The sequence below is a fragment of the Ornithorhynchus anatinus genome, chromosome 7 (assembly GCF_004115215.2).
Source record: "Ornithorhynchus anatinus isolate Pmale09 chromosome 7, mOrnAna1.pri.v4, whole genome shotgun sequence".
Lineage (NCBI taxonomy): Eukaryota > Metazoa > Chordata > Mammalia > Monotremata > Ornithorhynchidae > Ornithorhynchus > Ornithorhynchus anatinus.
The window spans coordinates 21,896,382-21,924,063 of NC_041734.1; the positions used below are offsets into that span (position 1 = coordinate 21,896,382).

General features: G+C 55.9%; 2 protein-coding genes across 4 annotated transcripts in view; one reads left to right on the forward strand and one right to left on the reverse strand.

Moving 5' to 3' along the window:
* The window catches only part of ABHD3 (abhydrolase domain containing 3, phospholipase), a 37,564-nt gene extending 22,086 nt beyond the window's left edge, over window positions 1-15,478 (forward strand). Inside the window, exons 6-9 of one of the 3 annotated variants that reach the window (XM_007668221.4) lie at window positions 4,912-5,085; window positions 7,422-7,470; window positions 7,561-7,726; window positions 14,587-14,846. In XM_007668221.4, coding sequence (XP_007666411.2) covers window positions 4,912-5,085; window positions 7,422-7,470; window positions 7,561-7,726; window positions 14,587-14,765 — 568 coding nt within the window. In that variant the 3' untranslated portion in view covers window positions 14,766-14,846. Of the gene's footprint in view, window positions 1-4,911; window positions 5,086-7,421; window positions 7,471-7,560; window positions 7,727-14,586 lie in introns of all 3 variants that reach the window. The other 2 variants (XM_029069149.2, XM_029069151.2) reach the window with 2 other exon arrangements.
* Window positions 15,479-18,178: 2,700 nt separating this feature from the next.
* Window positions 18,179-26,725, reverse strand: LOC103170388 (small nuclear ribonucleoprotein Sm D1). The gene is made up of 4 exons (XM_029069267.1): window positions 26,665-26,725; window positions 26,470-26,546; window positions 21,468-21,659; window positions 18,179-18,394 (listed from the first exon to the last, which is right to left on the reverse strand). Exons 1-4 carry the CDS (start codon window positions 26,676-26,678, stop codon window positions 18,312-18,314), a joined length of 366 nt encoding a protein of 121 aa, XP_028925100.1. The 5' UTR covers window positions 26,679-26,725; the 3' UTR covers window positions 18,179-18,311.
* Window positions 26,726-27,682: the final 957 nt, after the last annotated feature.

The window sequence follows — 27,682 nt, forward strand, 5'->3', positions numbered from 1 at the left end:
CAAATGAATTCTCCAAGGGAGTGGGTGTAGATGGAGAACAGAAGGGGACCCAGAACTGAACCTTGAGGGACACCCTGTACAACGAGGGTGTAAAATACCTGTCCTCCCTTCCTCCCTCTTCCCCTCGGAGCCCCACGTGGGACAGGAACGTGTCCGATCTGATTATCCGGTATCTGTCCCAGCATTTGGCATAACGCCTGGCCTTCAGGAAGCGCTTACTGAATACCGTCAGCACACTAATCACCAGCAAGTCTTCCCGGAATGCCTGCCGGGGGCGTCCCTGACGCTGGGTGCTAGGACTGGGCCGAAAGATGAGACGCTGAACCTGTCCCCAAGGGGCTTATCGTCTGCGCTTCCGCCGGGCCTCACGACCCCAGGAGTGGGACGATCATAATTATGGTGCTTGTTAAGCGTTTACTGTATGCCAGACACTGTACTAAGCTCTGGGGTGGAGACAGACCCAGTTGGACACGGTCCGTGTCCTGCACGGGGCTCACGTTCTTCATCCCCAGTTTACAGATGAGGTAGCTGAGGCACAGAGAAGTGAAGTGGCTTGCCCAAGGCAATGCAGCAGACAAGTGGCGGAGCCGGGTGATTACCCGCTGCTTCGCCTGCTGTTGAACTTACCCCACTAGTTCTTTCCCGGTGAATCTGTCTTCCCGTTCCTCCCCTCGTGGGTCAGGGAGCGAGTCTGATTCAGTGTACTAATAATGATAATGGTACCTGTTGAGCGTTTACTATGTGTCGAGCGCTGCTCTAAACACCGGGGTAGGGACAAACTAATCCGGTTGGACGCAGTTCCTGTCACACAGAGGGCTCGCAGTCTCACTCCCCATTTTTCAGATGAGGTAACTGAGGCCCAGAGAAATGAAGTGGCTCGCCCAAGGTCACGCAGCAGACAAGTGGCAGAGCCGGGATTAGAACCCAGGGCCTTCTGACTCTCGGGCCTCTGCTCCTTCAAGTAGGTCATGCTGCTTCTCTGTCTGGGACGTGTTGGGTTTGCGATGTCGCGGAGGGACATCCGATTAGAAGTGTCCTGAAGGCAGGAGGAAAGAGGAGGCTGCAGGAAAGGAGAGAGGTTGGGGATGGAGAGGTAGATTTGGGAATCTGCTGCGTGGCGATGGTAGCGGAAGCCGTGGGAGCAAAGTCCTCCGAAGGGGGTGGGGGTAGATGGAGAATAGAAGCAACCCAGAACTGAGCCTCGAGGGACCCCCTCACAGTTAGAGGGTGGGAGGCAAAGGAGGAGCCTGCCGAAGAGAAGGAGAAGGAGCGGCCAGAGAGGTGGGAGGAGAACCAGGAGCTGGGTTTCATAATAATAACGTTGGTATTTGTTAAGCGCTTACTATGTGCAGAGCATTGTTCTAAGCGCTGGGGGAGATACAGGGTAATCAGGTCGTCCCACGTGAGGCTCACGGTTAATCCCCACTTTACAGATGAGGTAACTGAGGCACAGAGAAGTTAAGCGACTTGCCCACAGTCACGCTGTTGACGAGTGGCAGAGCCGGAAGTCGAACCCATGACCTCTGACCCCGAAGCCCAGGCTCTTTCCCCTGAACCACGCTGCCTCCCCAGTCCAGGTCCTCTGATTCCCAGGCCTGCTCTCTCTTCACCGAACCGCGCCGCTTCTCCGGCTCGAAGATATTCTGTTCCGTGACCGCAGGCTGCACCCCTTCTCCCTACTAGCCGTCTCCATCGGTAAATCGGTAGCATTTATCGATAGCCCGTTGTTTGGCGGCACACCGTACTAAACCTTTGGGAGAGTCCTGTAAAATCCATATACTTGACCCCCGCCCTCAAGGAGTTTACCACCTAGCCAGACGGTGTGTTGTCGGGGACCGAAGGACCAGGAAAGAGACTGTGGATAGTTCGGTGCAAACCGTCACCGCTACTGCGGAAGCGCTTGAAATACACGTCCCGCTCTGTGTTAGGACATTCCTTTCTCTTCGGAAACATCGGTGCCCGAGCAATGCCAAAGGGCCAGAAAACGGTATGACTCTGTTTTCATGGGCACGGTGTATAAAAGAGATTATCTGTGTGCAGTCTCTCTCTTGGCAGCTTCTTCAAGTCAAAGAACCGCCCCGAATCTCTCGGGTGGTTAGGTCTGTTTGAGCAGCGCGTCCCGTGGCTGTGCACGGCATGGGCAGCGAGAGAACGGCAGACCGGAACCAAACCGAAAACCCCCTCGCATTAGCATGGAAGGCGGGACTTGACCTACAAAAGGAAGAAGCCGGAATCCAAGCCGACGGCCCCGGCCGACGCTCCTGATCGAGTCCGGCCGACAGTGCCGTGCTCGGCTCTCTGGGGCTGAATGATGTGACTTTAAAGCGGAGGGTGCCAGCTGGAACTTTTCCCCGGATCGTGCAACTCCTTGATGGTTCTGTTGGCCAGATTCCTGCCCGAGGAGTCTAAAGCTCCTTCGCTCTGCTCCCGTTTCCGTCGCCTTGCCCGCAGATAGCCCGTGGGCAGGCTGCAGCCTTAGTGCGGGTGGCTGACCCATAATGACGCCTTGCGGTTCCTGATCCCTTGGGCGCTCTTCCGAGACGGTGTGCTAGCGAAGGGTAGGAGCCGTTCATCCCTAAGTAAGAGTGCCTGAATGGACCAGTTCCACGCTACCGGGCTGGGGACGGCCCAGGCATCCCAGCGGGAGGCAGAGCGCTTACCGCAGTCTGACCACGCCAGCAGATTGGGTTGGACACGGTCCCTGTCCCACGTGGGGTTCACAGTCTCAGTCCCCGTTTTACAGAGGAGGTGACTGAGGCCCTGAGAAGTGAAGTGACTTGCCCAAGGTCACACAGCAGACAAACGGTGGCGACGGCATCAGAACCCGTGACCTGACTCCCAGGCCTGTGTCCTAGCCACTATACCACGATGCCTCAGTGTCTAACTATCCCCCAGCCATCTGTAAATGGGGGATTAAGACGGCGAGCCCCACGTGGGACAATCTGATTACCCCGTACCTACCCCAGCGCCGAGAACAGTGCTTGGGACGTAGTGAGCGCCTAACGCGTTCCACCATCACCCACCGTTCCAACTCATGCTGGAGAAAAAACTTACTCTTGTGTAATTCAGAACACCTCAACAATAATGAGTAGACATTTTAACTCATTAGTAAGTATTTAATGCAGCGCCGTGAATGCACAGAACAGCATCGGCGGGTCAACGAACCCAATCCGAATCTGGGGCAGAATCACGTCCGTTATCAGTAGTCGGGGGGCTCGTGATTATTATCATTAGTGCTTAGGCGCTGCCATAAATCCTGTTAGAAGTAAGCAATTCCCATTAGGGGGGGGAAAGACAGACCGTTAGGCCAACGGTAAATCGCAAACCGCGAGAAGAGCTGAGTGGAGAAACCAATTGGAAAGAATAACAGAAAATTAGCAGCTACGACTGTCGTTGGAAGAAGCAGCCCTCGGACTCCTCAGCACTGCAGCCAACAGTCCTGGGCTACTCATACCCGCGGCCTGGGCTAGTGGCCTGGAGGGTGTGGTACTCTGGCTGTGTCAGGCGGGAGGGGGAAGACCGTCCCAGGCACTGGGGTTGGGCGACCCCCAGTCCTATACTAAGATCGGAGGGAATCTACACGGACTCCTTGGAACCCGCTAGCCTGTAAACTTTCTTGAGAGTAGGGATCATGTTTGCCGACTTTATCATCTTGTACTCTCCCAGATGCTTAGTACGATGTTCTGTACGCAGTAACTGCAAAATAAATACCAGCGATTGATCGATTGACCCAGGCCCTACCCAGGAATTGACCTTCAATTAATAATAATAATAATAATACTGGTATTTGGTACATGCTTACTATGTGCCAAGCACTGTTCTAAGCGCTGGGGTAGATACAAGGTAATCAGGTTGTCCCACTTGGGGCTCACAGTCGTAATCCCCGTTTTACAGCTGAGGTAACTGAGGCACAGAGAAGTTAAGTGGCTTGCCCGTGGTCACCCAGCAGACGAGTGGTAGAGCCGGGACTAGAGCCCACGTCCTCTGGCTCCCGAGCCTGTGCTCTTTCCACTAAGCCACGCTGCTTCTGAGCGCTTGAACAGAGACCAAACAGCAAGCACGAACTGCGAAATAGCAAATACATGGATGAGCCGCACCATAACACTTATAAATGGGACCATTCAGCCCCGATTGCCCGAGGTGGAGGATTTCCCAGGTGCCTGTTCGTAGTTGGTAAGGTGCTATTACCCGGAATGTGGTTTTTGGTGCCCAGGTTTTCAGAGCTTTATGACCCTTTCCACCACCCTAAGAGGCAGTAATCCAACAGTAAGTCAGGAGAACGAAGGCTACGTCCTGCCTCCGTTGTCATTCACCAGCAGCTGAGTAAACTCTATGCCCACTGACATCCTGGAAAGTTTCCCATTTCTCCTCCTCCTGAAGTTGCTCTGAGATCGGACGGCTTGGGCAAAATGATGCCCAAGAGGCCGACTAAAGGAAGAGAAGAGTTCTCTGTCCGGGAAGAGTCCTTCCTTCTCGCACCTCCGACATGACTGAAAATGCGAATCCCTGGATTATCCTGCCCATTTGGAGGCCAGTGCCTCCGTGGTAAATTTCTCTAACATTGCCCTCGGCCTGGGTGAGGGCAATCCACCCATCAGCCTCGGGTCCCCAACACCTCTGGAATTTCTAGGTGCTAAGAGGGAGAACAACACAACAGACAAGCGGCGGAGCCGGGGTTAGAACCCCCGACCGCTTGTTTCCCAGGCCCGTGCTCTATCCACAACGCAACGCTGCTTCTCTGAGAGCTTTTCTCTTTTCTCCAAGAGCCCAGGTGCAAACGTCCTTCTCGGCTTTCTCCCCTGGAGGGGTCCCCACCTTCTGTGGATTTTCGCAGAGATGTCATCACGTCACGTTCACGTCGTCCAAGCGGCCCCCCCTTCTGACTGTGTGTCCTTTACCCCTTGGTTGTAGAATGCTGCTCCTAAACTACCTCGGCAAAACCGGCTCCAAAACTCCCCTGTTGGCCGCCGCCACGTTCTCCGTGGGTTGGAACACTTTTGCCTGCGCGGAATCGCTGGAGAAGCCGCTCAACTGGCTGCTCTTTAACTATTACTTGACTACCTGCCTCCAGTCTTCTGTGAACAAGTAAGTCAGCCACTTCCAGACTCTTCCCAAAGGGTGAGGTCAGGGTGAAGTGCTCTTAAAGGCCAAGGACGTGGTCCCCGAGTCTCCCCCACAGCCCAAGTCCCTCCCGAGGGCCGGAAGCACAGAGATGAGTCTGTCGTCGCTCACTCCTGCTGCCGGCCTTTGGGCCCCTAAGTGACCACTGACTGATCCCTCCGCTCTGAAGGCGTTCCTTGCGGCAGTCACTTCTCACCCTAAGGGCTCAGATCCCGGAGGTGGATTTGGAGTCACACGCAGAGACCCCCCAGCTCCGTGGGAGGGAGAGCCGTGGGTGCCGTGGGATTGGTACCAAAGCCAGTTTCGGCTCCCAGAGCTCAATGGGCCGGAGCGGGTGGCCATTCTTAGCCGGCCCCACCTTTTGGATCCGGAAAGGAACCGGAGGTGAAACCGAGCTACCTGCCGGAAGAGGAGGCAGAGGAGGGGGGAGAGGAGGAAGCCATCGCTGCTTCTCACGCTCTCAGGGCTTTGGGGGGGAGGGGAGAGGCGGGGAGGGCAGGGGAAGGCTAACCAGACGTTTTCAGAAAGCTCCAGATCCGGAAACCACACATTCCTTCGGCCCCCTCGCAGAGGAAGAACTTTTTGCATAAGAAGTCGGTCGCTTCTGACTGGAATACAGCTAATTACAGGGGAGAAATCGCACAAGGAGAAGGGAGCTAGAAAAACCGGGTGTTGGGGAAAACCTAGAGTCGTGAGGTGGAGTCTTCCCGCAGGACTTCCTGGAGGGAAAAAAAGTTTGTAACCGGTGAAGTTCCAGGAGAGGAGCATCTAAGGGGCGCGTAGCAGCGTTCGTTCATTCGTTCATTCATCCAATCGTATTTATTGAGCACTTACCGTGTACAGAGCACTGTACTGAGCGCTTGGGAGAGGACGATACAGGAATAAACAGGAACCGAGCTTAGAGCGTTCGGCGGGCCGGGCGCTGCTGGGGTTAAGTTCGGAACGAATGCTGGATCGGAGATGGTGTTTTTTATTCCTGGGTCTAGTTGAGGATTCTGTGGACGACTACCGTTGCTACTGAAACCTTTAATCCAGGTCAGTCGTGGCTCGCTGTTCTTAGACAAAGAGAGTGGCTGAGCGTTCTGTGTTTGCAGAACCCGCTAATTCACAGACTCGCTGTCCCGAGAAGGGATGTCCTCCAAACCTCAGCATCTGGCTCGGAGGGCCGCGGAACTGGTTAGCTGAATCCCAGATTCTTCCCACGGATGGACTGGGCGGGGGGAGGTCGTCAGTCTTGGGGTGCATTGGAGCGGGGGACCCAAGAGAGTCCCTACCCCAGCTGGCCCCTGCAGTGGGTACCGGGACCCCGATGTTAAAGACGGACTGAAGCATCACATCCCTGGACCCCCACCCCCCACCCCGAGGATGGGCTTCTACCCCCTCGCCCCCACCCACTCCGCGTCCCGGCCGATAGGCCTGCAGGATTCTCCAGGGACAAAGAGGGGGTCAAAGGTCCAGAGTCGCTGCGGCGCCGATTCAGAGCCTCAGTCTCGGGGACACAGCCCGGTGGGGTCAAAGCATCAGGACTAGCGGTTGCGGTGCTGTGGCTCGGTCCCCCGTGCGGCACTTGCTCTGGGCCGCGGAGCTGCGGGGCGAGCCAGGCGTCTGGTTCGGCAGGCGAGCAGATGGCTGAACGTGAGGGTCAAGGATACAAGGGCAGTTCCAGGGAGGACCTTGCCTTCCTCCTCTCTCCGTCCAGCTCCTCTTCCTCTTCTACCCTTCTCTCCCTTTCCTTGAAGCTAATTCCATCACACCCTCTGAACCTCCCTCTCTCACCTCTTTTCCTCCTTAGTCCCCTCCAAGCCCCATGCCTTGATGCTCCTCCTCCCTCATCAGTACCCCACACCTAATTCCACCCTAGGCTTCCTCTAAAGCGCTTTTTAAGGGAAAGATAAAGCCTCAGCCCCCAGCGAACGCCTCCAACAACTCCCTGGCTTTGTCGACGGAAGCCCCAGGGCCACGACTGACCGAGCCCACCTCTGGCTGCTGGTTTCGGTTTCTCTCTACCCGCTGAGGCAGTAGCTGCCACTGAAAGTCGAGCTAAACGGGAGAAGCTGTTGTTAGGGCACCTGGGAACTGACGGTCCAAACGTCTCCCTACCTTCAAAATACGATCTGGGGATTTTCGGTCACCGGAAAGCAAACGTTACTTTATCTCTAGAAAGTTTCTGACCTTTCGTACGGATTGAAAATCTCCACTCGTCTCCGGGCCCCTCAGTTTGGTGACCTCCGTGTGGCCCTGGCTTACTTGGGAGGCGAGTGGCGAGCGACTCATCTTCTCTTCTGAAATTATTTTCCCAGGCATCGACACATGTTTGTGAAACAAATTGATATGGATCACGTCATGAAGGTATGGGGAGTCTTTTGTCCGTAATCTTGTCCTCGGTTTGGAGTTCACCGGTCGCAGGTAGTCGCTCATTTGATCTGGGGTTATTTTTAGGCTAAATCGATTCGCGAGTTTGATCAGCGGTTCACTTCGGTCTTGTTTGGATACCGAACCATCGACGATTATTACACTGATGCCAGTCCAAATCACAGACTGAAGTCAGTGGGAATTCCCGTGTTGTGCCTGAACTCTGTGGATGACGTTTTCTCCCCACGTCACGGTAAGTTTTCCGGCAGCCTCAGAAGGCAACTCCTGCTGATTTGCGATACTGGTTGCAATATGTGGTATTCGTTAAACACCGACTAAGCGGCAGTCACCGTACCGAGTGCCGGAAGAGAAACAGGATGATCGGGTCGCACCGAGTCCCGGTCCCACGGGGGCCTCTCAGTCGTAATATGCCTTTGCTAAACCGTTGCCCCCTCCTAAGTAGGGAAGCCCAAGGCCAGTTGGACTAAATGAAACCTTTCAATTGGAGCTTCTGCCCGCACGTCTAATTCCTACCTGTGTATTCTTTCCCAGTGCTCGGGACAGTGCTCTGCACACAGCAAGCATGTAATAAATGCTGTTCCTTCTTTTTCTTCTTGCCAGGCACACTGTCTCTGAACTGATTCTTTTGGCAGGGAGGTTTGCTGCTCTGGGATGTTAGCTGTGATCACCAAACTCTGTAATGGGAAAAGCCCCGGGGGGAAAAAAATAAGTTGATGTCTACGCAGGCATAAAAGACTAGCAAGCCTGTCTGGAACCTGAATTCGGTGCATTGCATCTGAGTGATAAAATCAACCTGGAGGGAAAATATTCACCTTTCCCTTGAAATTGTTCATTATTTAGTATAGGGAAGCAGAGTGGCTCTTGGGTAGGGTTAATCCTGAAACTCAAGTTATAGAGGAAAGATCAGAACTAGGTTTGCTGTATCTTGCTTTTATTCTTTACTTCAAAAAAGAAACCTTAAAGATTCGTACGATGTTTTGGTGTCACTTTCTGAAGACTGAAGGGAGTAGCTACAGGAGATGGACTCTTGTCAGTCAGTGGTATTTATTGAGCATTTACCGTGTGCAGAACACTGTACTAAGTGAGATGGTTTGGTACGACAGAGTTGGTAGACACAATCATCAGTGGTATTTATTGGGCGCACAGCACCCTACTAAGCCACTGGGAGAGTTACAACAGAATTAGCAAACACATTCCCTGCCCATAACCTGCTTACGGTCTAGCGTGGGAGACCGACCTGTTGTGAGCAGGGAATGTGTCCGTTTATTGTTATATAATACTCTCCCAATCGCTCAGTACGTAGTAAACGTTCAGTAAATGCGATTGAACGCATGAATGAATGAGTGAATGAAGGTGTTCAACGTTAGCCTCCTGCCTGGAAGGTTTCTTTTGGTCCAGACGGAGTCTCTCCCGTGTGAAGCCATCCAGCAGACATAGAGGACCAGCTAACCAACCAGTCGGCCTCCTTCCCAAAGTCATTAATGGCTGCTGCTTGGCTTTGTCTCTGGCAGGGCGGACCAGGGGTTTGGACAGTGAGACTGCGCGGCGGCTGTGAAGCCTGACTGAGATTTCGACCGACTGCCTCTCCCTTGTCCCTGTGGGCTGACCCCTTTTTATACCAAGGGATTGAAATTCTTGGCAAGATTAGCTCTGGACAAAACCGTGTTGGTTTCTCCCTGTTGTTCTTAGGCGTGGCCAGTTATTGGCTGGGTTATTTGTTTCAGCATCTCACTAGGTACCGATGTTGAAGGGGACGATTCTGTAATTCCCGGAGCGGCTTCCTTTCCCTCTTTCTACACCACCACAGCTTGGCCTTTCTGCTGGCCTTTATAAATTCTCGGAAATAATAGCTCGTTGCTCTCCAGGGATAGCCACCGACTCCTACGGTGTCTCCGTGCTCTGCCATCAAACTCTGAATGAATATCCAAATACCCAAATTATCATCAACTGCTCAGTATCGAGCATTTAAAACAGGCAAAGCACTAGCTGTTTATAAAATGCTCTTTGGTTCTTTTTCCCCTGCTCTGGATTGACGCTCTAACATTTCGTCCAAGTGGGGCCTGCTCTGCTCCTCAACATGAGAGAAGATGAACAGGCTTTGCCTTTTTACAGTTATCTGTTAGCACACTTCCTTCCTCTCTACAAAAGTGAGAGGGTGACTCTTTCCCTGGTCACTGCTTTCACCTCAAAGAAGAGTGTTTCGGTTTTTTTTTGACATCCGCTGTCTTCTTGTCTTGGGCTCTTTGTATCCCCTTTCTTTTCACCTTCTTAACCTTGTCCCCTAGATTCGTAGTGTTTCCCAATATTCTTTGTTAGTCCTCTGACCCGCTTTCCACCTCTTGTGACTTTCCCTTCAGCTTTTCAAGCCTCACTTTAGCTAAATCGGGGTTTGTGAATCTTCTTGGCCTTCCTAGAGAAGGCCTAGAGAAGCAGCGTGGCTCCTAGAGAAGCAGCGTGGCTCAGTGGAAAGAGCATGGGCTTTGGAGTCAGGGCTCATGAGTTCGAATCCCAGCTCTGCCACTTGTCGGCTGTGTGACTGTGGGCGAGTCACTTAACTTCTCTGTGCCTCAGTTCCCTCATCTGTAAAATGGGGATTAAGACTGTGAGCCCCACGTGGGACAACTAATTCCCCTGTGTCTACCCCAGCGCTTAGAACAGTGCTCGGCACATAGTAAGCGCTTAACAAATACCAACATTATAGGAGAAGCAGCATGGCTCAGTGGAAAGAGCATGGGCTTTGGAGTCAGGGCTCATGAGTTCGAATCCCAGCTCTGCCACTTGTTGGCTGTGTGACTGTGGGCAAGTCACTTCACTTCTCTGTGCCTCAGTTCCCTCATCTGTAAAATGGGGATTAAGACTGTGAGCCCCACGTGGGACAACCTGATTCCCCTATGTCTACCCCAGCGCTTAGAACAGTGCTCGGCACATAGTAAGCGCTTAACAAATACCAACATTATTATTATTATTATTATTCCTACGGATTGAGGTGTTTTGTTCCTAGCGTTCACAGTGACGTGCGATAAGTGCTTCCTAAGCTTTGGGGTGGATGCAACCTAAGCCGTTTAGACACCGTCCCTGTCCCACTAGCGGCTCCCCATCTAATGGGGAAGGAGAACAGGTAATAATAATAATAATGTTGGTATTTGTTAAGCGCTTACTATGTGCCGAGCACTGTTCTAGGCGCTGGGGTAGACATAGGGGAATCAGGTCGTCCCACGTGGGGCTCACAGTCTTAATCCCCATTTTACAGATGAGGGAACTGAGGCACAGAGAAGTTAAGTGACTTGCCCACAGTCACACAGCCGACAAGTGGCAGAGCTGGGATTCGAACTCATGAGCCCTGACTCCAAAGCCCGTGATCTTTCCACTGAGCCACGCTGCTTCTCAGGTAACATCCTCATTTTTACTGGCGAAGAAGCTGAGGTGCGGAGAAGTTAGGGGACTTGTTCTAGACCACACAGCAGGCAAGTGGCGGAGCCAGGATTAGAACACGGGTCTCCTGACCCTCAGGCTGGAGCTCTTTCCTCTAGCCCAGGCTGCTTCGTCAACCTGCGGGACTGGCAGGGAGAAAAACAGCCGGTTTGGGGGCCCTCTTTTCCTCTTTCTGCCCACCGAGTCCTTCTTCCTATGACCCTAAACCAATTAATGCTCGCTTTGGTAAAAGTCATTTTATCTTGCTGACGTGTTTTCCCTTCTCTTGGGCTTTCTGTAAAGTCAGCTTAAAATCACTCCCACCAAGTAGCCATCCTCCGTAACAAAAGTTGTCCATCGCTTTCCAGTTGTAAGGATCAAGTTCAAAAGAGCCCTCAGTGCATCAGACAGAAACTCCTTAACTCTCGGCTTTAGGGCACTCGATCAGCTCTCCCCCCTCCAACCTTCCTCGCTCACCTCTTTCAACAATCCAGACAGCACACTTTGGTCCTCTAATGCCTGCCTTCTTTCTGTAGCTCGATCTCGTCATGCTCCCTCTGATCTGGAACGCCCTCTCCTTTCGTATCTGACAGGCCACCACTCTCCCCACCTTCAGTGCCCTATGTAAATCTTGTAATGATAATGGTATTTAAGTGCTTACTGTGTACCAGGAACAAGAGGTCTTCCCTAAAATTTAAAGTCCTCATTTCCCCTATTTGCCCTCCCTTCTGCATCACCTAGGCATTTGGATCGATCTCCTTTTAAGCGCTTGCTATCCCCCTCGGCCCCACAGCACTTATATCCATATCCCTATCCTCTCCCATTTCCCCTGTATCTATCTGCGGGCTTTCTGCCTCCTCTCGACTATAAATTCATGGCGGACGGGGATCGCGTTTACCGACTTCTTTGCATCGCACTCTCCCAAGCACTCGCCGCCGTGCTCTGAACGTAGTACACGCTAAATAAATCACGTAGTTCGACAGATCGATTGCTGATTCGTCGTCGTTTGTACTAGAAAATTGGTTTCCATCTAATCCGCAACCCGTCGGGTGACCTGTGAGCTGCGGAATCATTTTACCGCAGATACTTAACTGGTTAAAGGCACGTTCCACTTTCTTGTCCATTTTTTCTCCCGGGTTGGAGATCTCTGACCGACGGCCCCCTTATTTCGCTTCTCACCTTCCCGGACTCCTGTTGACAGGGCCGGTTTCAGACGGGAAACTAGAGAGGCGGCTGCCTCGGGGTGTGTTGTCTAGAGGGCCGTGGAGCAGCAGCCTTTGAAAATTTGAAAAAGTCGCATCTCCGGAGCTTCTACCTCCGAGGATCGTCCATTCGGAACTTCTGAAACGGGGCCGTTTTGAGATAACTCTAAGAGGAAAATTGTTAGTAGATAGCCTCTGTCAGTTTTTTCTCTACCGGTCCATTCTTGACATTTTGATGTGATACTCTTCATGCGGGTTACGTAGGTTTCTATGGTCCCTCTGTCCCATATTTTTACTTAAAGCGCCAGCCTCTGGCCATCCGGGCTCCTGCGGGCGGGTCTCTTGGGGCCCAGAAGCAGAGCGGGCGTTCGGATGGCTCCGGGAGGGGAGAGCGACAGCTCTGGGGGGAGGTGGCAGGTCAGGCGGGCTCTCCTCTTTCACGTTTCACGAGAAGCAGCGTGGCTCAGTGGCAAGAGCCCGGGCTTGGGAGTCAGAGGTCGTGGGTTCTAACCCCGGCTCCGCCTCCTGTCAGCTGGGTGACTCTGGGCAAGGCACTTCACTTCTCTGGGCCTCAGTTCCCTCATCTGTAAAATGGGGGTTAAGACTGTGAGCCGCACGTGGGACAACCCGATTACCGGGTATCTGCCCCAGCGCTTGGCACGTAGCAAGCACTTCAATACCATTATTATCATCATTGTTTTGGGGTCTGCTAACTTCAGGCCGTGCAGTTGGAAAGGGCCACGGGTGTCAGGGCGTCTGATGCCCCCAGGTTCCGTCCCTGGCCGCTCTGAGAAGGGGCTGCCGGGTTTTTTTTCCCACCCGACGGCGGTCCGATATCTGCAGCCAGCCCTGCTCCAACCTACTCACTGTACTCCCATCTTGACTGTCTCGCCATCGTCCTCTCTGGCCCGGGACTCCCTCCCCTTTCATATCCGGCAGACCACTCTCCCCATCTTCAAAACCCTCTACGAACCACACCTCCTCCAAGAGGGCTTCCCCGACTACCCTCCCCCTTCCTCACCCCCATTCGCCCTCCCGTCCGCGTCACCTGCGCGCTTAAGGCCTGCCACCCCACCCCCGCCCCGCAGGACTCACCTTCGCATCCTCACACCCTCCAGTGTGTAAACTCCTTGTGGGCAGGGAACGTGCCCGCCAATTCTGTCCGACCGTACTCTCCCAAGCGCTTAGTACAGTGCCCTGCGTCTAAAAAGTACTCAGTAAATACCACCGACTGATTGACGTGGAGCTCTCCTGGTTGAACGAACTCTCCCGACCTCCAAGACCCGAGGCTGGGAAAACCCTGGAATCCTCCTGGTCTTCCCTGACCTATCGAACCCCTTCCTATTAGCTGCCGCTCTGAGCCGAGCAATGAGAGTTGGAGGACGAGTGACGGTGGGCAATTTTATTAGCCCGGGGCATTTTCCCAGTGCTCTCGAAACGCTGTCTTTCAGTGACGTTAATCCCCAGCGTAGGGTAGCAGACCACTCTGGTCCTCATCTCATTTCGTGCGAACGTGGGGCTCAGCTCCGTTTGGCCGCTTCGGAAGGTGGCGTTCCCCCGCTTCTGTCAGGGATTGAAATTCTACTTCTCTCTGCCGGGCCGGGATTGGGCTTGAGTTATTCCCAGCGGCTGAGTCGTCTGCCCAGTGGATTTCAACTCCTGCAGGGGACTGTAGAGTGACTCGATCGCTTGTGCTCGGAACAGTGACGGCAAATTCTCGGGGAAAACGGAACGAGCGTTGACTCCGGCGGAAAGATTTTTAAGTACAGCACTTGTCTCCTTTGTTCATTTAGCAGCGGCATCTCTGGTGCAGCCCCTGGGAGCCGATCCTGCCAAGGAGTCACCCCCGGGCAGGGCTAAAGCGGCAGCCACGTACTAGCCCAGCTGGGCCTTTATGGGAGAGAGCGGGCCCTGGGGCATTTCTCCAGGTCTCCGTTTCCTCATTGGCAAAACGAGGTCACCTTCCGCTCGCTTTCTCAAGGCGATGTCGTGGTGTGGAAAACGAGATAACTGAGGAGAAAGTGCTTAAAAAAAATGAACACGCTTTGCAGATATCAAGCATCTCGCGTGGGGCCCTCTAGACCGTAAGGCCCCTGTGGTCAAGGTTCATTTCTCCCAACTCTCCGGCGCTTAGAACGGGGGTTGGCTCAGAGTAAGCGCTTAACAAATACCATCCTTATCAGTATTATTACTTTACGGTACTCTTCCGAGTGCTTAGTCCAGTCCCGCACACGGTTAAGAGCTCGACACGGATTGAGTGACTGATGACTGACTTCTGAGGGAGCCTTTCCCGCAGTAGGGTGAGATGACAGAGGGAGGTTTGAGCGATCAGTGATTTCAAACTGCTTGGGTTTCAGGAAAATCCATACCCCATTTGGAGAGTCTTGTGTGCACTGATTGAGGGGGCCCGATGTTTCCGGCTGGGCAAGTCGCCATTGACCGCCGCCCCCCCTCCCCATTCTGTTTTTCTCCTTCCTAGCGATCCCGATCGAAACGGCGAAGCAAAATCCAAACGTCGCTCTGGTCCTCACTTCCTACGGGGGCCACATTGGCTTTCTGGAGGGGATCTGGCCGAGGCAGTCGACCTACATGGACCGAGTGTTCAAGCAGTTCGTGCGGGCCGTGGTGGAGCACGGGCACGAGCTCTCACGCATGTAGCTCTCCGGGGTCGCGTCCGGACCGCCGCGGCAGCCCGGGATCGGGTCCCGAGAGGACCGCTCGCCCCAACTGGAGCCGCTGGGCACTGAAGCGGTGGGCCGGCGCGGGGGCCGACGAGGAGGGGCGAGGCGTCCGGAGAGCGGCCCGAAACCTACTCCTTGGGCCAACCCTTTGTAGCCGGAGATGAATTACATACTAGGCTGACATTTACGTAGTTTTGTTTTTAATATGCCTTACCGAGAATGACCTTAAGTGAAGTAGCACTCTGCATATGTCAAACTGCAAATAACCAAAACCGTTATATACACAGATATTAATTCCTCAGGGTTTTAATTTAAGCTAGTACGTTTTTAAGGTTTCTTTGATGAAGACGACGTGTTCCGTAAAGCTCCGTGACACGCCTCACCGCAGGGGACGGCGACGGCGTCCCGGCGCATTCCTAAGGCGACTCGGGGAAATCGCACTACTCAAATGCCCTAGGAAATCCTGAACGTTCTTGGACTCTCACCGGGAAGGCGGTTTTACCACGGCGTTAGACTAATCTCTCTAGTTTGCTGTTTACCCTGGGTAGAGCAGTAGATGAGGGCTGGTTTTTGTTTTTTAACTCCAAGGTTCTACGCCAGACATGCTTATTTTTAAAACGGTGCGTGAGTCTATGTATAAAATACGTATCTATGTTCGACTAAAATAAACTCTGCCACTTTAAGCCAAAATCCTGCGATCCTCCTCCCTTTACACTCCGGCGAGGGAGAAGCGCCCAGAACAGCTCCGGAGACGTCTCAGCCGAGGCGAGGGTGAGAGGAGATCGGAGGACCCCGGCGAGGACGCTGGGTCTTCGATGGGGCACCTTCAGCACCGCCGAAGAGAAAGATTTGCGAGGAAACAGATTCATCCATTCGATCGCGTTTCCCGAGCACCTGCTGTACGCAGAGCATACGGGTACTAAGCGCTGGGGAGACTCCGATACAACAACGGACGGACGCGTTCCCTGCCCTCGGTGAACTGGCAGCGTGGAACAGGGAGAGACAGACGTGAAATAGAAATAGATGAAAAAGATATGGACCTCAATGAAGATAAATAAAGGTAACTAAATCAATTTATAAGCTAAATAAAGGGAGCAAGTCAGGGTGATGCAGAAAGGAGTGGGAGAAAAGTGGGCTTGGGCAGGGAAGACCTCTCGGAGGAGACCCTGAGCTCGCCGTGGGCAGGGATTGTCGCTCTTTACTGTTGTACCGTACTTTCCCAAGTGTTTAATACAGTGCTCTGCACAGAGTAAGCGCCTAATAAACACGACAACGAATGAATGAAGCCTGGGGGCGGAGGGGGGGACTGATTGGCCGTCGGATTTGAGGAAGGAGGAAGCTCCAGGCCAGAGGAGGGGTGAGGGGTGGCTGCCTCCAGGCAGCTCAGCCCAGAAAGTTGGGAAAGGAGAGGGGCGGGAGGCCAGGCCCCGCACAGCAGCGGGGAGACGGGGGGTTCTGGAAAAGGGGCCAGCTAATAATCGGGGGGTCTACCAAGTGCACATTTCATTACTCTCTCTCGTCGGGAGAAGAGTCGGGGAAAAGCCCAGCTGGCCGTCACAGAGGTTGGAAGAGCCGGCCCGAAATTTGGCCCATTCATCCATTTTCCTACCAAGAGTACTTACTGAGCGCGTATTAACTGTGTGCGGAGCGCCGTACTGAGCACTTCGGACACTGTAACAGACACGTTCCCCGCGCACAGCGAGCCCCCGGTCTAAACGGGCTCCGCCCGAGCTCTTCACCTCAATTCTCCGCTTCCCGCCGCCGAGGGAGACCCGGTTTCGGGGAAGTCCTCTGCTCTCCTCCTCCTTGTTCGAAGGCCCCGAGTGCCGATCTTCCAAGCGGGGACGGTCCAAGGGGAGGAAGGACGCGGGACCCCGCGGGCGACTCGGCAGCCGCGTGAGGAGCGCTCGCCTCAGCTGCGTTGGGCGAGGCCCGGGGGACACCGTCCGCCTCCCCGTAACGGCCTGCATCCTCCCCCCGCTCCCGTGGGAAGACTGGAAACGGCCGCGCCCCGAGCCCTCCGCCCAACTCACAACCTCGGCAAGGCCGCGGCTTGGACCACTGAGCTGCAGGGAGCCTGAGATTATGCTCTTCCGGGCCCCGCACCCTGCTGATTTTTTCTTTCATTCGTCCCCGTCTGCTCTTCCGGTGTTTTGTTTCCTCTTTCCTTGCGTACCCGTCACCGGTCCCTTCTCCCCCCGTTGAATTTGGAGACCGTGAGGCCCTCAGAGGGAGAGGCGGCGTAGTTTAGCGGACAGAGCGCGGGCCGGGGAGTCAGAAGGACCTGGGTTCTAATCCCACTCTCCCACTTGTCTGCTGCGTGGCCTCGGGGGGCAAGAAGCTTGTCGAATTCCCACCTGCGCATTCCTTCCCAGTGCTTAGGACAGCGCTCGGCACACGGGAAGCACTCGAACGCTTCTCCCGCTTACAGCTAGTTCCAGCGGGTCGTCCGGAATAGGCCGAGCCTAGCCTGGAACTGTGGTCTTTGCCCTTCAACTCCTTCTGTCCCGTACCTGTTAAGCGCTCAGCGGCCTCACGGACCACCAGAAATAGTTTTTTAGTTTTTTTGTGGACTTTTTTTTAAGGCATCTGTTAAGCACAATGTGCCAAGCACCGTACGAAGCGCTGAGGTAGGTGCGAGTTAATCAGGTTGGACGGAGCCCATGTTCCACGTGGGGCTTTACAGGCTTACTCCCCACTTTATCTCCATTTTATAGGTGAGGTAACTGAGAAGTTAAGGGGCTCGCCCCAAGTCAGACGAGTGGTGGAGGCAGGATTCGAACCCAGGTCCTGCTGACTCCCAGGCCCGTGCTCTATCCACTGGGCCACGCTGCTTCATTTAGGAATGGTCACCTCTGCATTCGCTATGAAGTCCATCGGTTGAGGATGATCCCCGTGTGGGACAGGGTACCCGAAATTCATTTTTACGGGCAGGGGCTGTGTCCGTCTTTTTGTCCTATTGTACTCTCCCAAGCGCTCAGTACAGTGGTCCGCACACGGCGAGCGCTCACTGAGTATGACGTCATCATGGATTTGTTAAGCGCTTACCGTGTGCCAAGCACGGTTCTAATGACAGTGTCCCACCTGAACACCTCGTGTCTACCCCAGCGCTTAGGACGGCGCCTGGCTCGTAGAAAGCGCTTAAATACCACAACTATCGTCATCTAAGCCCGGAACGGCAGCTACGATTCCGTTAAGAAAAAACAGACAACCCCTCCGCACCCGACCGCCCAACCCTCACCGAGAGAGCACATTTTATCCAAAGCCCCGAGAACAGCCGGGAAGAAGGAAAGGGGGACGTGCCCGAGGGTTCGCTGCAGGGAAGGGGAAGGGAGATCGAACGAGACCGAGCGGCCGGGGCTGCCCTCGGCCGAGCCGCCCAGCGAACGCTGAATTTTGAAGCGCCGGTGAGCGGACCCGCTCCCGGCTTGGTATTTATTAGAAATTGGACGTCGAAAACGAAACCTGTACAAAAACGACCCCGGCTGCCCCGACGCGATCACGGCCTTCTCCTGCGGGCAAGTTACCGCCGGGGACCTCCTCTTCCTCTGCCCCGAGCTCGGCCTCTGCCCCGTCCCCGGCCTCGGCCTCGGCCTCTTCCTGCAACTAAACAGAAAATCCAACTTTTCGATCCTCTCCTCTCAGACTGTCTTAATAATACAAATGAAGGTATTTGGTAAGCGCTTACTATGAGCCAAGCACTGTTCTAAGCGCTAGAGTACATACAGTGTCATCAGGTTGTCCCGCGTGGGGCTCACGGTCTTCATCCCCATTTTACAGTTGAGGAAGCTGAGGCACAGAGAAGTGAAGTGACTTGCCTAAAGTCACCCGGCTGACAAGCGGCGGAGCCGGGATTAGAACCCACCACCTCTGACTCCCCAGCCCGGGCTCTTTAAGTGGGGGGGGGGGAGGGGAGGGGGGAGTCATCTCCCAGAGCCTCCACGGATGGCAAAATGCAAGAGAGATGGCGCAGTGGATAGAGCGCGGGCCTGGGGGCAGAAGGTCATGGGTTCTGATCCCGGCTCTGCCACCTGTCTGCCGTGCGACTTTGGGCGAGTCGCTTCACTTCTCTGGGCCTCAGTTCCCTCTCCTGTAAAATGGGGATCGAGACCCGTTTGTCCCAGATGTGGGGCAGGGACCGTGTCCAACCCGATTCACCTGGGTCCACCCCGCCGCTTAGGACAGTGCCCGGCCCTCAGGACGCACTTTAATTCGCTCGTTCACTCGAACGGATTTATTGAGCGCTTCGCAGAGCGCTCTAAGCGCCTGGAAGGGACAATTCGGCCCTCAACAAACCCCGCGGTCATCGGGATCGTCGTGGTTAGGCCCCGGCAGAGGACGCCCCGCGGTGTGTCGGCCCAGCGGGGTCTCCGGCTGCGGCAGCCACCCGGTAGGCCGGGCGGACCCCGGGGGAGCCAAGGTTGCGTCGGGAAACCCCCCGGCACGCGCTGGGGGGACAAGGCGTTGAGAGAGATACCGAACCTCTGGCCCCACACCCCCCTCGGGCAGCCCTAACCCTCCCTCCTCGGAGACCCAAGCCCCGAACGGCCGCTCCTAGAAGAGCGCACCGCAAAGGTCGGGAGGGCCACAGCTCTTGACGATAATGGCATCTTTTAAGCGCTTACTGTGTGCCGAGCACTGTCCTAAGCGCCGCGGTAGACACGGGGAATGCGGGTTGTCCCACGTGGGGCTCACGGTCTTCCACCCCACTTTCCGGAGGAGGTCACCGAGGCCCGGCGAAGTGAAGTGGCTCGGCCAAGGTCCCCCCAGCTGACGAGCGGCGGGGCCGGGATCAGAACCCGTGACCGCTGACTCCCACGCCCGGGCTCTTGCCGCTGCTTCTCACTCCCCGTGCTTACTCGGTGGAATTATGCGATTCCAGATTTCGATAGTTTGGGGAGAGCTGCCTGTCATCTTGCCCAGAAGTCGGAGGGAGGCGTCAGTCCAGGGGCCAGGGCCCGGGCCTGGGGGTCGGAGGGACCTGGGTTCTAATCCCAGCTCCGCCACCCGTTTGCTGGGTGACCTGGGGCAAGTCACGTACCTTCCCTTTACCTCAGTTTACCACTTCTCCGTGCCTGTTACCTCAAGCGCTCAGGACGGGGCTCTGCACAGAGTAAGCGCTCGATAACTACGGTCGAATGACTGGAGGGACCGGAAAATGGGGACAGAGACGATTAAGACGGTGAGCCCCGTGTGGGACGTGGACTGAGTCCAACCTGATTACCTTCTACCGTCCCCAGTGCTTAGTACAGTGCCTGGCACGTGGTAGGCACTTAAATATAAAAAAGCCACCCACTGCTAGGGAGTGCCGGCCCCCCGCAGCAGGGAGGGGTGGAGGGATGGGGGGGGGGGGCAAACGGCGTGGCTCAGTGGAAGGAGCGCGGGCTTGGGAGTCGGAGGTCGTGGGTTCGAATCCCCGCTCCGCCACTCGTCAGCTGTGTGACCGTGGGCAGGTCACTTCGCTTCTCTGGGCCTCGGTTCCCTCATCTGGAAAATGGGGATGAAGACCGTGAGCCCCACGTGGGACAGCCTGATTGCCCCGTATCTCCCCCGGCGCTTAGAACAGGGCTCTGCACCTAGTAGGCGCTGAGCAAATACCAACATCATTATTGCTACTCTCCCAAGAAGCGGCATGGCCCAGTGGATAGAGCACGGGCCCGGGAGTCAGAAGGTCACGGGTTCTAATCCCGGCTCCGCCGCCTGTCCGCGGCGGGACCCTGGGCGAGTCGCTTCACGTCTCTGGGCCTCAGTTCCCTCGTCTGGAAAATGGGGACTGAGACTGGGAGCCCCCACGTGGGACAGGGACCGCGTCCAACCCGATTCGCTTCTATCTTCTCCGACGGTGCCTCGCACAGAGTAAGCGCTTGATACCGTAATTATTATTATTCTTATCATTTTCCATCAGATGAAGGGAGAAGCAAGGCTCTGCCTCCCCGCCTTCCCCCCCTCTCCCCCCGATTCCCGTCAGTCTCCGCTCCGCTCTTAGAAGCCTGAAATCCAAAGCGGCTGAGCCCCGTCCTGACCCGCACCTTCTCACTGCCGGCTAGCCCGCCCGGGCCCGTCAACTCAAGGCCCCTTCTCCTCCCTGGCCGCATTCGCTAACTCCTTTGATCCCCCCGCCGAATCCCAAGATGATCCCTTCCTTCCTCCCTCACCCCGGGCTTGGTGCTACGGGAGCGGGTCGGCGGCCGAGGGGCAACGGTGGTCCGTACGCCGGTGTCCCGGAGGAACCGGGGAGAGCTTTCGGGGAGCGGTAAGTGCGGCGAGGAGGACGGCAGCTTCGCGCCCACGGGCCAGGACGAGGCGCGGAGGCAGGAGGACGGCCGGTCGGGTCGGGACCGGGGAACGAGGGCCGGGGAGCGAGGGACAGAATGTGCCACCGTGGGAGGAGCTCCGAAGGGCACGGTCGGGAAGCCGGCCCATCAGCAGGCTGGCGGGGAAAGAGACGGGCCACGGCAGAGCGGCCCGGCCGACCGCCAGAGCCGGGAAGGCAGGAGGCAAAACGCCTCGGAAGGGGCTGGGGGGGAGAGGGGTCGGTGAGTCGGATCCAGTCAGCCGGGCGGGAAGAAGCCCAGAGCCCAGACCCGGGACCGGCCCAGGAGACGCGAGAACGGGCCAACACGAGCCCCACCGTGCCGAGAAGCTGTCCCGATCGTAAAAAAGAATTCCAAAAGCCCACCTGCTTCCTTCTTCTTCGATTTAGCTTTCGGCTCCACCTCCACCAGCAGAGTATCCAGAGGCAGGCCGTCGGGCAGAATTAAATACCGGATGTTATTGCCTCTGATACTCAGGGTCTCCAGTTGTTCCGGTTCCCGGTTTTTGAGCGTCACTTTCACGGCTTTGAGGTGTGTGTTCATGCTGACATCCACTCCTGGGGCGGAGGAAGAAGGGAAACGGTAATAGGGCCCGAGAGGGCCGTCGCGAACGAGCGCGATCCAAGACGGCGGCTAATCCGGTCCGACCCCCCGCCCTGAAGCGTGCGACGTAAGGACGGAGACGCCGAGGGGTTGAAAGCATCATTCGTTCATTCATTGAACGGTATTTATGGAGCGCTTACTATGTGCAGAGCGCCGGACTAAGCGCTTGGAACGGACGATTCGGCAACGGACAGAGACCGTCCCCGCCCAGTGACGGGCGCGCAGTCTCATCGGGGGAGACGGACGGACAGAAACAAGACAACGTAGTCACGATAAATAGAATCAAGGGGACGGACACCTCATTAACAAAATAAATAGGGTAATAGATGATATATACAAACGAGCAGAGCGCTGAGGGGAGGGGAAGGGAGAGGGGGAGGAGCAGAGGGAAAAGGGAGCTTAGCTGAGGGGAGGGGCAGGTGGAAGAGGGAGGAGGGGGAGAAGGGGAAGATCGGTCTGGGAAGGCCTCTTGGAGGAGGTGAGCTCTCAGTAGGAGAGCTCCTACGTCCTACCGAGCCATCCCAAATCCAGTTTGGGAATGCCCACGCGGTGCGTATCCCAGGCGGTCCCGTTTCCCACGCCCCGACCCGCTGCCGGTCGACCTCCAAGTCTAAAAGAGACCGGGCCGAGGCCGCGTCGGGCCAGTGAGGGGCAGGCCCTGAAGGGACAGCCCGTAACTTCTAAAATACGCTGACCCGCCTTTCCCGTTAAAAGACACGCTAAAACAGCAGTAGGTGCCCGCCGATTTTGTTATATTGTTCTCTCCCAAATATTTAGGACAGTGGTCTGCCCGCGGCGAGCGCTCAAAAAAAAAAAATTGATTAAAGCGTGTTATTATTACAATAACCCTTGGGCATCTCCCCCCTAGACCACTCGTCTCGCTTCGTTCTGCCGTCTCCCCCATTTTAGTCCGTGAGCCCGTTATTGGGCAGGGACGGTCTCTACCTGCTGCCCGATCGTACATTCCAAGCGCTCAGTACAGTGCTCTGCACATAGCAAGCGCTCACTAAGTACGATCGAATGAATGAGTGACTAAGTCTGACTTTCAGTTCATCAAGAGCTGACGGGTTGGCTCTTCCTTACGGGACCTCCGGTCATTCTGGGGTCTGGGAGGAGACAGCAGAGCCTGGGGACTAGGAAAGATCCGCGGCGGGGCGCGAGGAAAGGCCGGAGCTAAATCCATTCGTATTTATTAAGCGCTTTCCCGTGTGCAGAGCACTGTATCAACGTCCGGGAAAGTACAACACAACAATAAACAGCGACAGTCCCTGCCCACAACAAGCTCACAGCCTCGCTAAGTCTCGGGACCTGGGGAGTCCCCCGTCCGAAACTCCCGGGATCGCCCCTCCTCGAGCCGGCGTGGAGGAGATCGGGGCAGGCCACCGGGGAGCAGCCCGGCGTAGTGGTGAGAGCCCGGGAGACAGAAGGTTGTGGGTTCTAATCCCGGCTCCGCCACTTGTCTGCTGTGTCCACTTGGGCGAGTCACTTTACATCTCTGGGCCTCAGAGCTCCCTCATCTGTAAAACGGGGGTCGTGAGCCCCGTGTGGGACGGGGCTGTGTCAACCCGATTTGCTTCCATCCATCCCGGCGCTCAGTACGGTGCCTGGCACACAGTCAGCGCTTAATGAATACCACAATCATTATTATCGCTAAAATGACGAGGAGGGGCCGGCGGCGGCCGCGGGGGACCCGTGTCCAGGGTTTGATGTCTTGTACGCGTTATCGAGTACTCTTCCCGAGCGCTTATTACAGTGCCCCGCACACGGTGAGCGGTCAGTGATGGCCTAGTGGATGGAGCACGGGCCTGGGAGTCAGAAGGTCACGGGTTCTGATCCCAGCTGTTAAGCGCTTGCTATGTGCCAAGCACGGTCCTAAGCGCCGGGGTCGACGCAATAATAATGACGACGGTATTTAAGCGCTTACTATGCGTCAAGCCCTGTTCTAAGCGCTGAGGTAGATACAATAATAATAATGATAAATCGATAGTATCTGTTAAGCGCTTACGCTGCGCCAAGCGCCGTCCTAAGCGCTAGGCGTAGATCCGGGGTCACGAGGCTGCCGTCCCACGTGGGGGTCCGAGGCTTCACCCCCATTTTACAGCTGAGGGAACTGCGGTCCAGAGAAGGGAAGTGACCCGGCCAGGGTCACTCGGCTGACAAGGGGCGGGGGGGGGCGGGAGGAGAAGGCGGGACCTCTGACCCTCAGGCCCCGGGGTCTTTCTATCATTAGGATTGTTATTATTTTAACAGTAACCTTAATGAGGATGGTATCTGTCAAGCGCTTACTATATGCCCAGCTCCGTTCTAACGCCGGGGAGATACCAGGTCAGCGGGTTGTCCCACGTGGGGCTCCCAGTCTTCACCCCCATTTTACAGACGAGGGAACTGAGGCAAAGAGAAGCGACTCGTCCAAAGCCACACACCTGATAAGCGGCAGAGCCGGGATCGGAACCCACGACCCCCGCCTCCCGAGCCTGGGCTCTTTCCACCGAGCCACGCCGCTCCTCAAAATCTTGGTATCTGTTAAACGCTTACTACGTGAAGCGCGGCAGAAGCAGCGTGGCTCTCCGTGGAAAGAGGCCGGGCTTGGGAGCCAGAGGTCACCGTTTCACATCCCGCCTCAGCCACCTGCCAGCTGTGTGACCTTGGGTAAGTCACTCGACTTCTCTGTGCCTCAGTTACCCCATCTGTAATATGGGGATTAAGGCTGTGAGCCCCACACGGGACAAACGGGTTACTCTGTATCTCCCCCAGCGCTCAGAACAGTGCTCGGCACAGAGTAAGCGCTTAACAAATACCAACGTTATTATTATTACGCGCCGGGCACTGTTCTGAGCGCTGGGAGAGATCCGAGGTCATCGGGTCGGCCCACGTGGGGCTCACGGTCTTCATCTCCAATTTCCAGGTGAGGGAACTGAGGCGCAGGGAATTGAAGTGCTCCCTCTGCTCTCCCCCCTTCCCCTCCCCACGGCGCTTGAGCATATTTGTGTATATTATTTACTACCCTGCTGATTCCGTTAATGCCGTGCAGATAACCGTGATTCTCTTTATGTATTTTGATGGCACTGCCGCCCGACTACTTATTTGGCTTTGCCGTCCGTCTCCCCCGTTTAGACCGCGAGCCCGGCGTTGGGCGGGGATGGTCCCCTCTCTGTTGCCGCGCCGTACGTTCCAAGCGCTTAGTCCGGCGCTGTGCACACAGTGAGCGCTCGATAAATACGAATGAAGCGACTTCCCTAAGGTGACCCAGCAGACAAGAGGCGGAGGCGGGATTAGAACCCAGGACCTTCTGACTCCCGGGCCCGGGCTCTGTCCACTCGGCCGGGCTGCTTCTCTTTGGAATCGCTGTAATGATAATGACGGTGGCGCTGGTGGTGTTGGTTAAGCGCTTTCTACTAATAATAATGACGATGGCATTTGTTAAGCGCCGACTAGGTGCTGAGCCCTGTTGGAAGCGCTGGGGGAGATACAAGCTGATCAGGCTGTCCCCCGTGGGGCTCCCGGTCTCCACCCCATTTTAGAGAGGAGGGAACTGAGGCCCAGAGCGGTGACGTGACGGGCCCGGGGTCACCCTGCTGAGCAGTGGCGGAGGCGGGCTTCGAACCCACGACCTCCGCCTGCCGGACCCGGGCTCTGCCCCCTGGGGCACATGGCGGGGGGGGGGGGGGGCCCGGCGCCTCGGGCCGGGGGTCATTATTCATTCCACAGTATTCATTAATAATAATAAAATTGGTATTTGTTAAGCGCTTACTATGTGCAGAGCACCGTTCTCAGCGCTGGGGTAGATACGGGGGCATCAAGTTGTCCCACGTGAGGCTCACGGTCTTCACCCCTATTTTCCAGACGAGGGAACTGAGGCCCAGAGAATAATAACGTCGGTATTCGTTAAGCGCTTACTACGGGCAGAGCGCTGTCCTAAGCGCTGGGGTGGATACGGGGTCATCAGGCTGTCTCCCGTGAGGCTCCCAGTCTTCATCCCCATTTTCCAGATGAGGTCACTGCGGCCCGGAGAAGCGACGTGTCTCGCCCGCGGTCACACAGCCGACGAGTGGCGGAGTGGGGATTCATTCATTCATTAGTATCTATTGAGCGCTTACTGTGTGCAGGGCACTGGACTACGCGCTGGGAATGTACAAGTCGGCAACAGATAGAGACGGTCCCTGCCCTCTGACGGGCTTACGGTTAATTCATTTAATTAATTTTGGTATCTGTTAAGCGCTTACTATGTGCCGAGCACCGTTCTCAGCGCTGGGGTAGACACAGGGGAATCAGGATGTCCCACGTGGGGCTCACGGTCTCAATCCCCATTTTACAGATGAGGTCACTGAGGCGCAGAGAAGTTAAGTGGCTTGCCCACAGTCACACAGCTGACAAGTGGCCGAGCTGGGATTCGAACTCATGACCTCTGACTCCAAAGCCCGGGCTCTTTCCACTGAGCCATACGGTCTAATCGGGGGAGACGGGCAGACAAGAACAATGGCAATAAATTCGAACCCACGACCCCTGACTCTCTCTGTTGCCGCACTGTCCATTCCAAGCGCTTAGTCCAGCGCTCTGCACAGGGCAAACGCTCAATAAATACTATCGAATGAATCAATGGCTCCCCAACCCGGGCTCTTTCCACTGAGCCGAATTTACTGAGCGCAGACCACTGGACTGGGCGGTTGGAAGGGACAATTTGGGTCGGGGGTCGTTGGGGGGGGGGAGGAGGGGTGTGTGTACACGTGTGTGTGCGTGTACACGTGTGTGTGTGTGTGTACACACCGGTGACGGTGCCGTGCACTTGGGTCCCGTTCTTCAGCTCCACCGTCACCGTCTCGTGGCTCAGCTTCATCAGGAACCTGGGCGGGTACACGGGGATGGTACACGGGGAGGTGGGGGGAAATGCACGTTGAGGGTACACGGCCTCCGCCCCCCCCCCCCCGCGCGCGCCCCCCAGCGGCCTCCCCCCGCCTTTACCTCACGAGCTTCATCTTGGCGGCAAAACCCCAGCGACGCGCACGCGCGCCGCCCCCGGAGCCCGGATGGAAGCAGGGCCCGGGCTGCGCAGGCGCGCGGGGCCCCGCGGCCGCCGCGCCTGCGCAGCCCGGCCCCGCCGCTGTCCCCGCCGCCGCCGAGGAGGGGCGCTGCGGCGCACGACGCCTCCTCGGCGCGGCCGGACTTTTGTTCTTCCTTCTAACGGCTTTTTTAATTCACTCATTCATTCATTCATTCGATAGTATTTATTGAGCGCTTACTATGTGCAGAGCACTGTACTAAGCGCTTGGAATGTAAGTCACTTCACTTCTCTGGGCCTCAGTTCCCTCATCTGTAAATTGGGGATGAAGACTGTGAGCCTCACGTGGGACAACCTGGTGCCCCTGTATCTCCCCCAGCGCTTAGAACAGTGCTTAACAAATGCCAAGAAATCGGTAACAGATAGAGACAGTCCCTGCCCTGTGACGGGCTTACAGTCTAATTGGGGGAGACGGACATACAAGAACAATGGCAATAAATAGAATCGAGGGGAAGAACATCTCTCAGCGCTTACTGTGTGCCAAGCGCTGCCGCAGGCCCTAGAGGAAATTCACCATCATCGTGATGGCGATGGGTGTTAGGCGCTTGACTACGATAATAATAATGTTGGTATTTGTTAAGCGCTTACTATGTGCAAAGCACTGTTCTAAGCGCTGGGGGAGATACAGGGTGATCGGGTGGTCCCACGTGGGGCTCACAGTCTTTACCCCCGTTTTGCAGATGAGGTCACTGAGGCCCAGAGAAGTCAAGTGACTGGCCCACAGTCACACAGCTGACCAGTGGCGGTGCGGGGATTCGAACCCATCACCTCTGACTCCCAAGCCCGGGCTCTTTCCACTGCCAAGCACCGTTCGAAGCGATGGGGGAGATCCAAGGTCATCGGGTCGTCCCCCGTGGGGCTCCCGGTCTTGGCCCCCATTTTACAGAGGAGGGAACTGAGGCACTGAGAAGCGAAGGGACT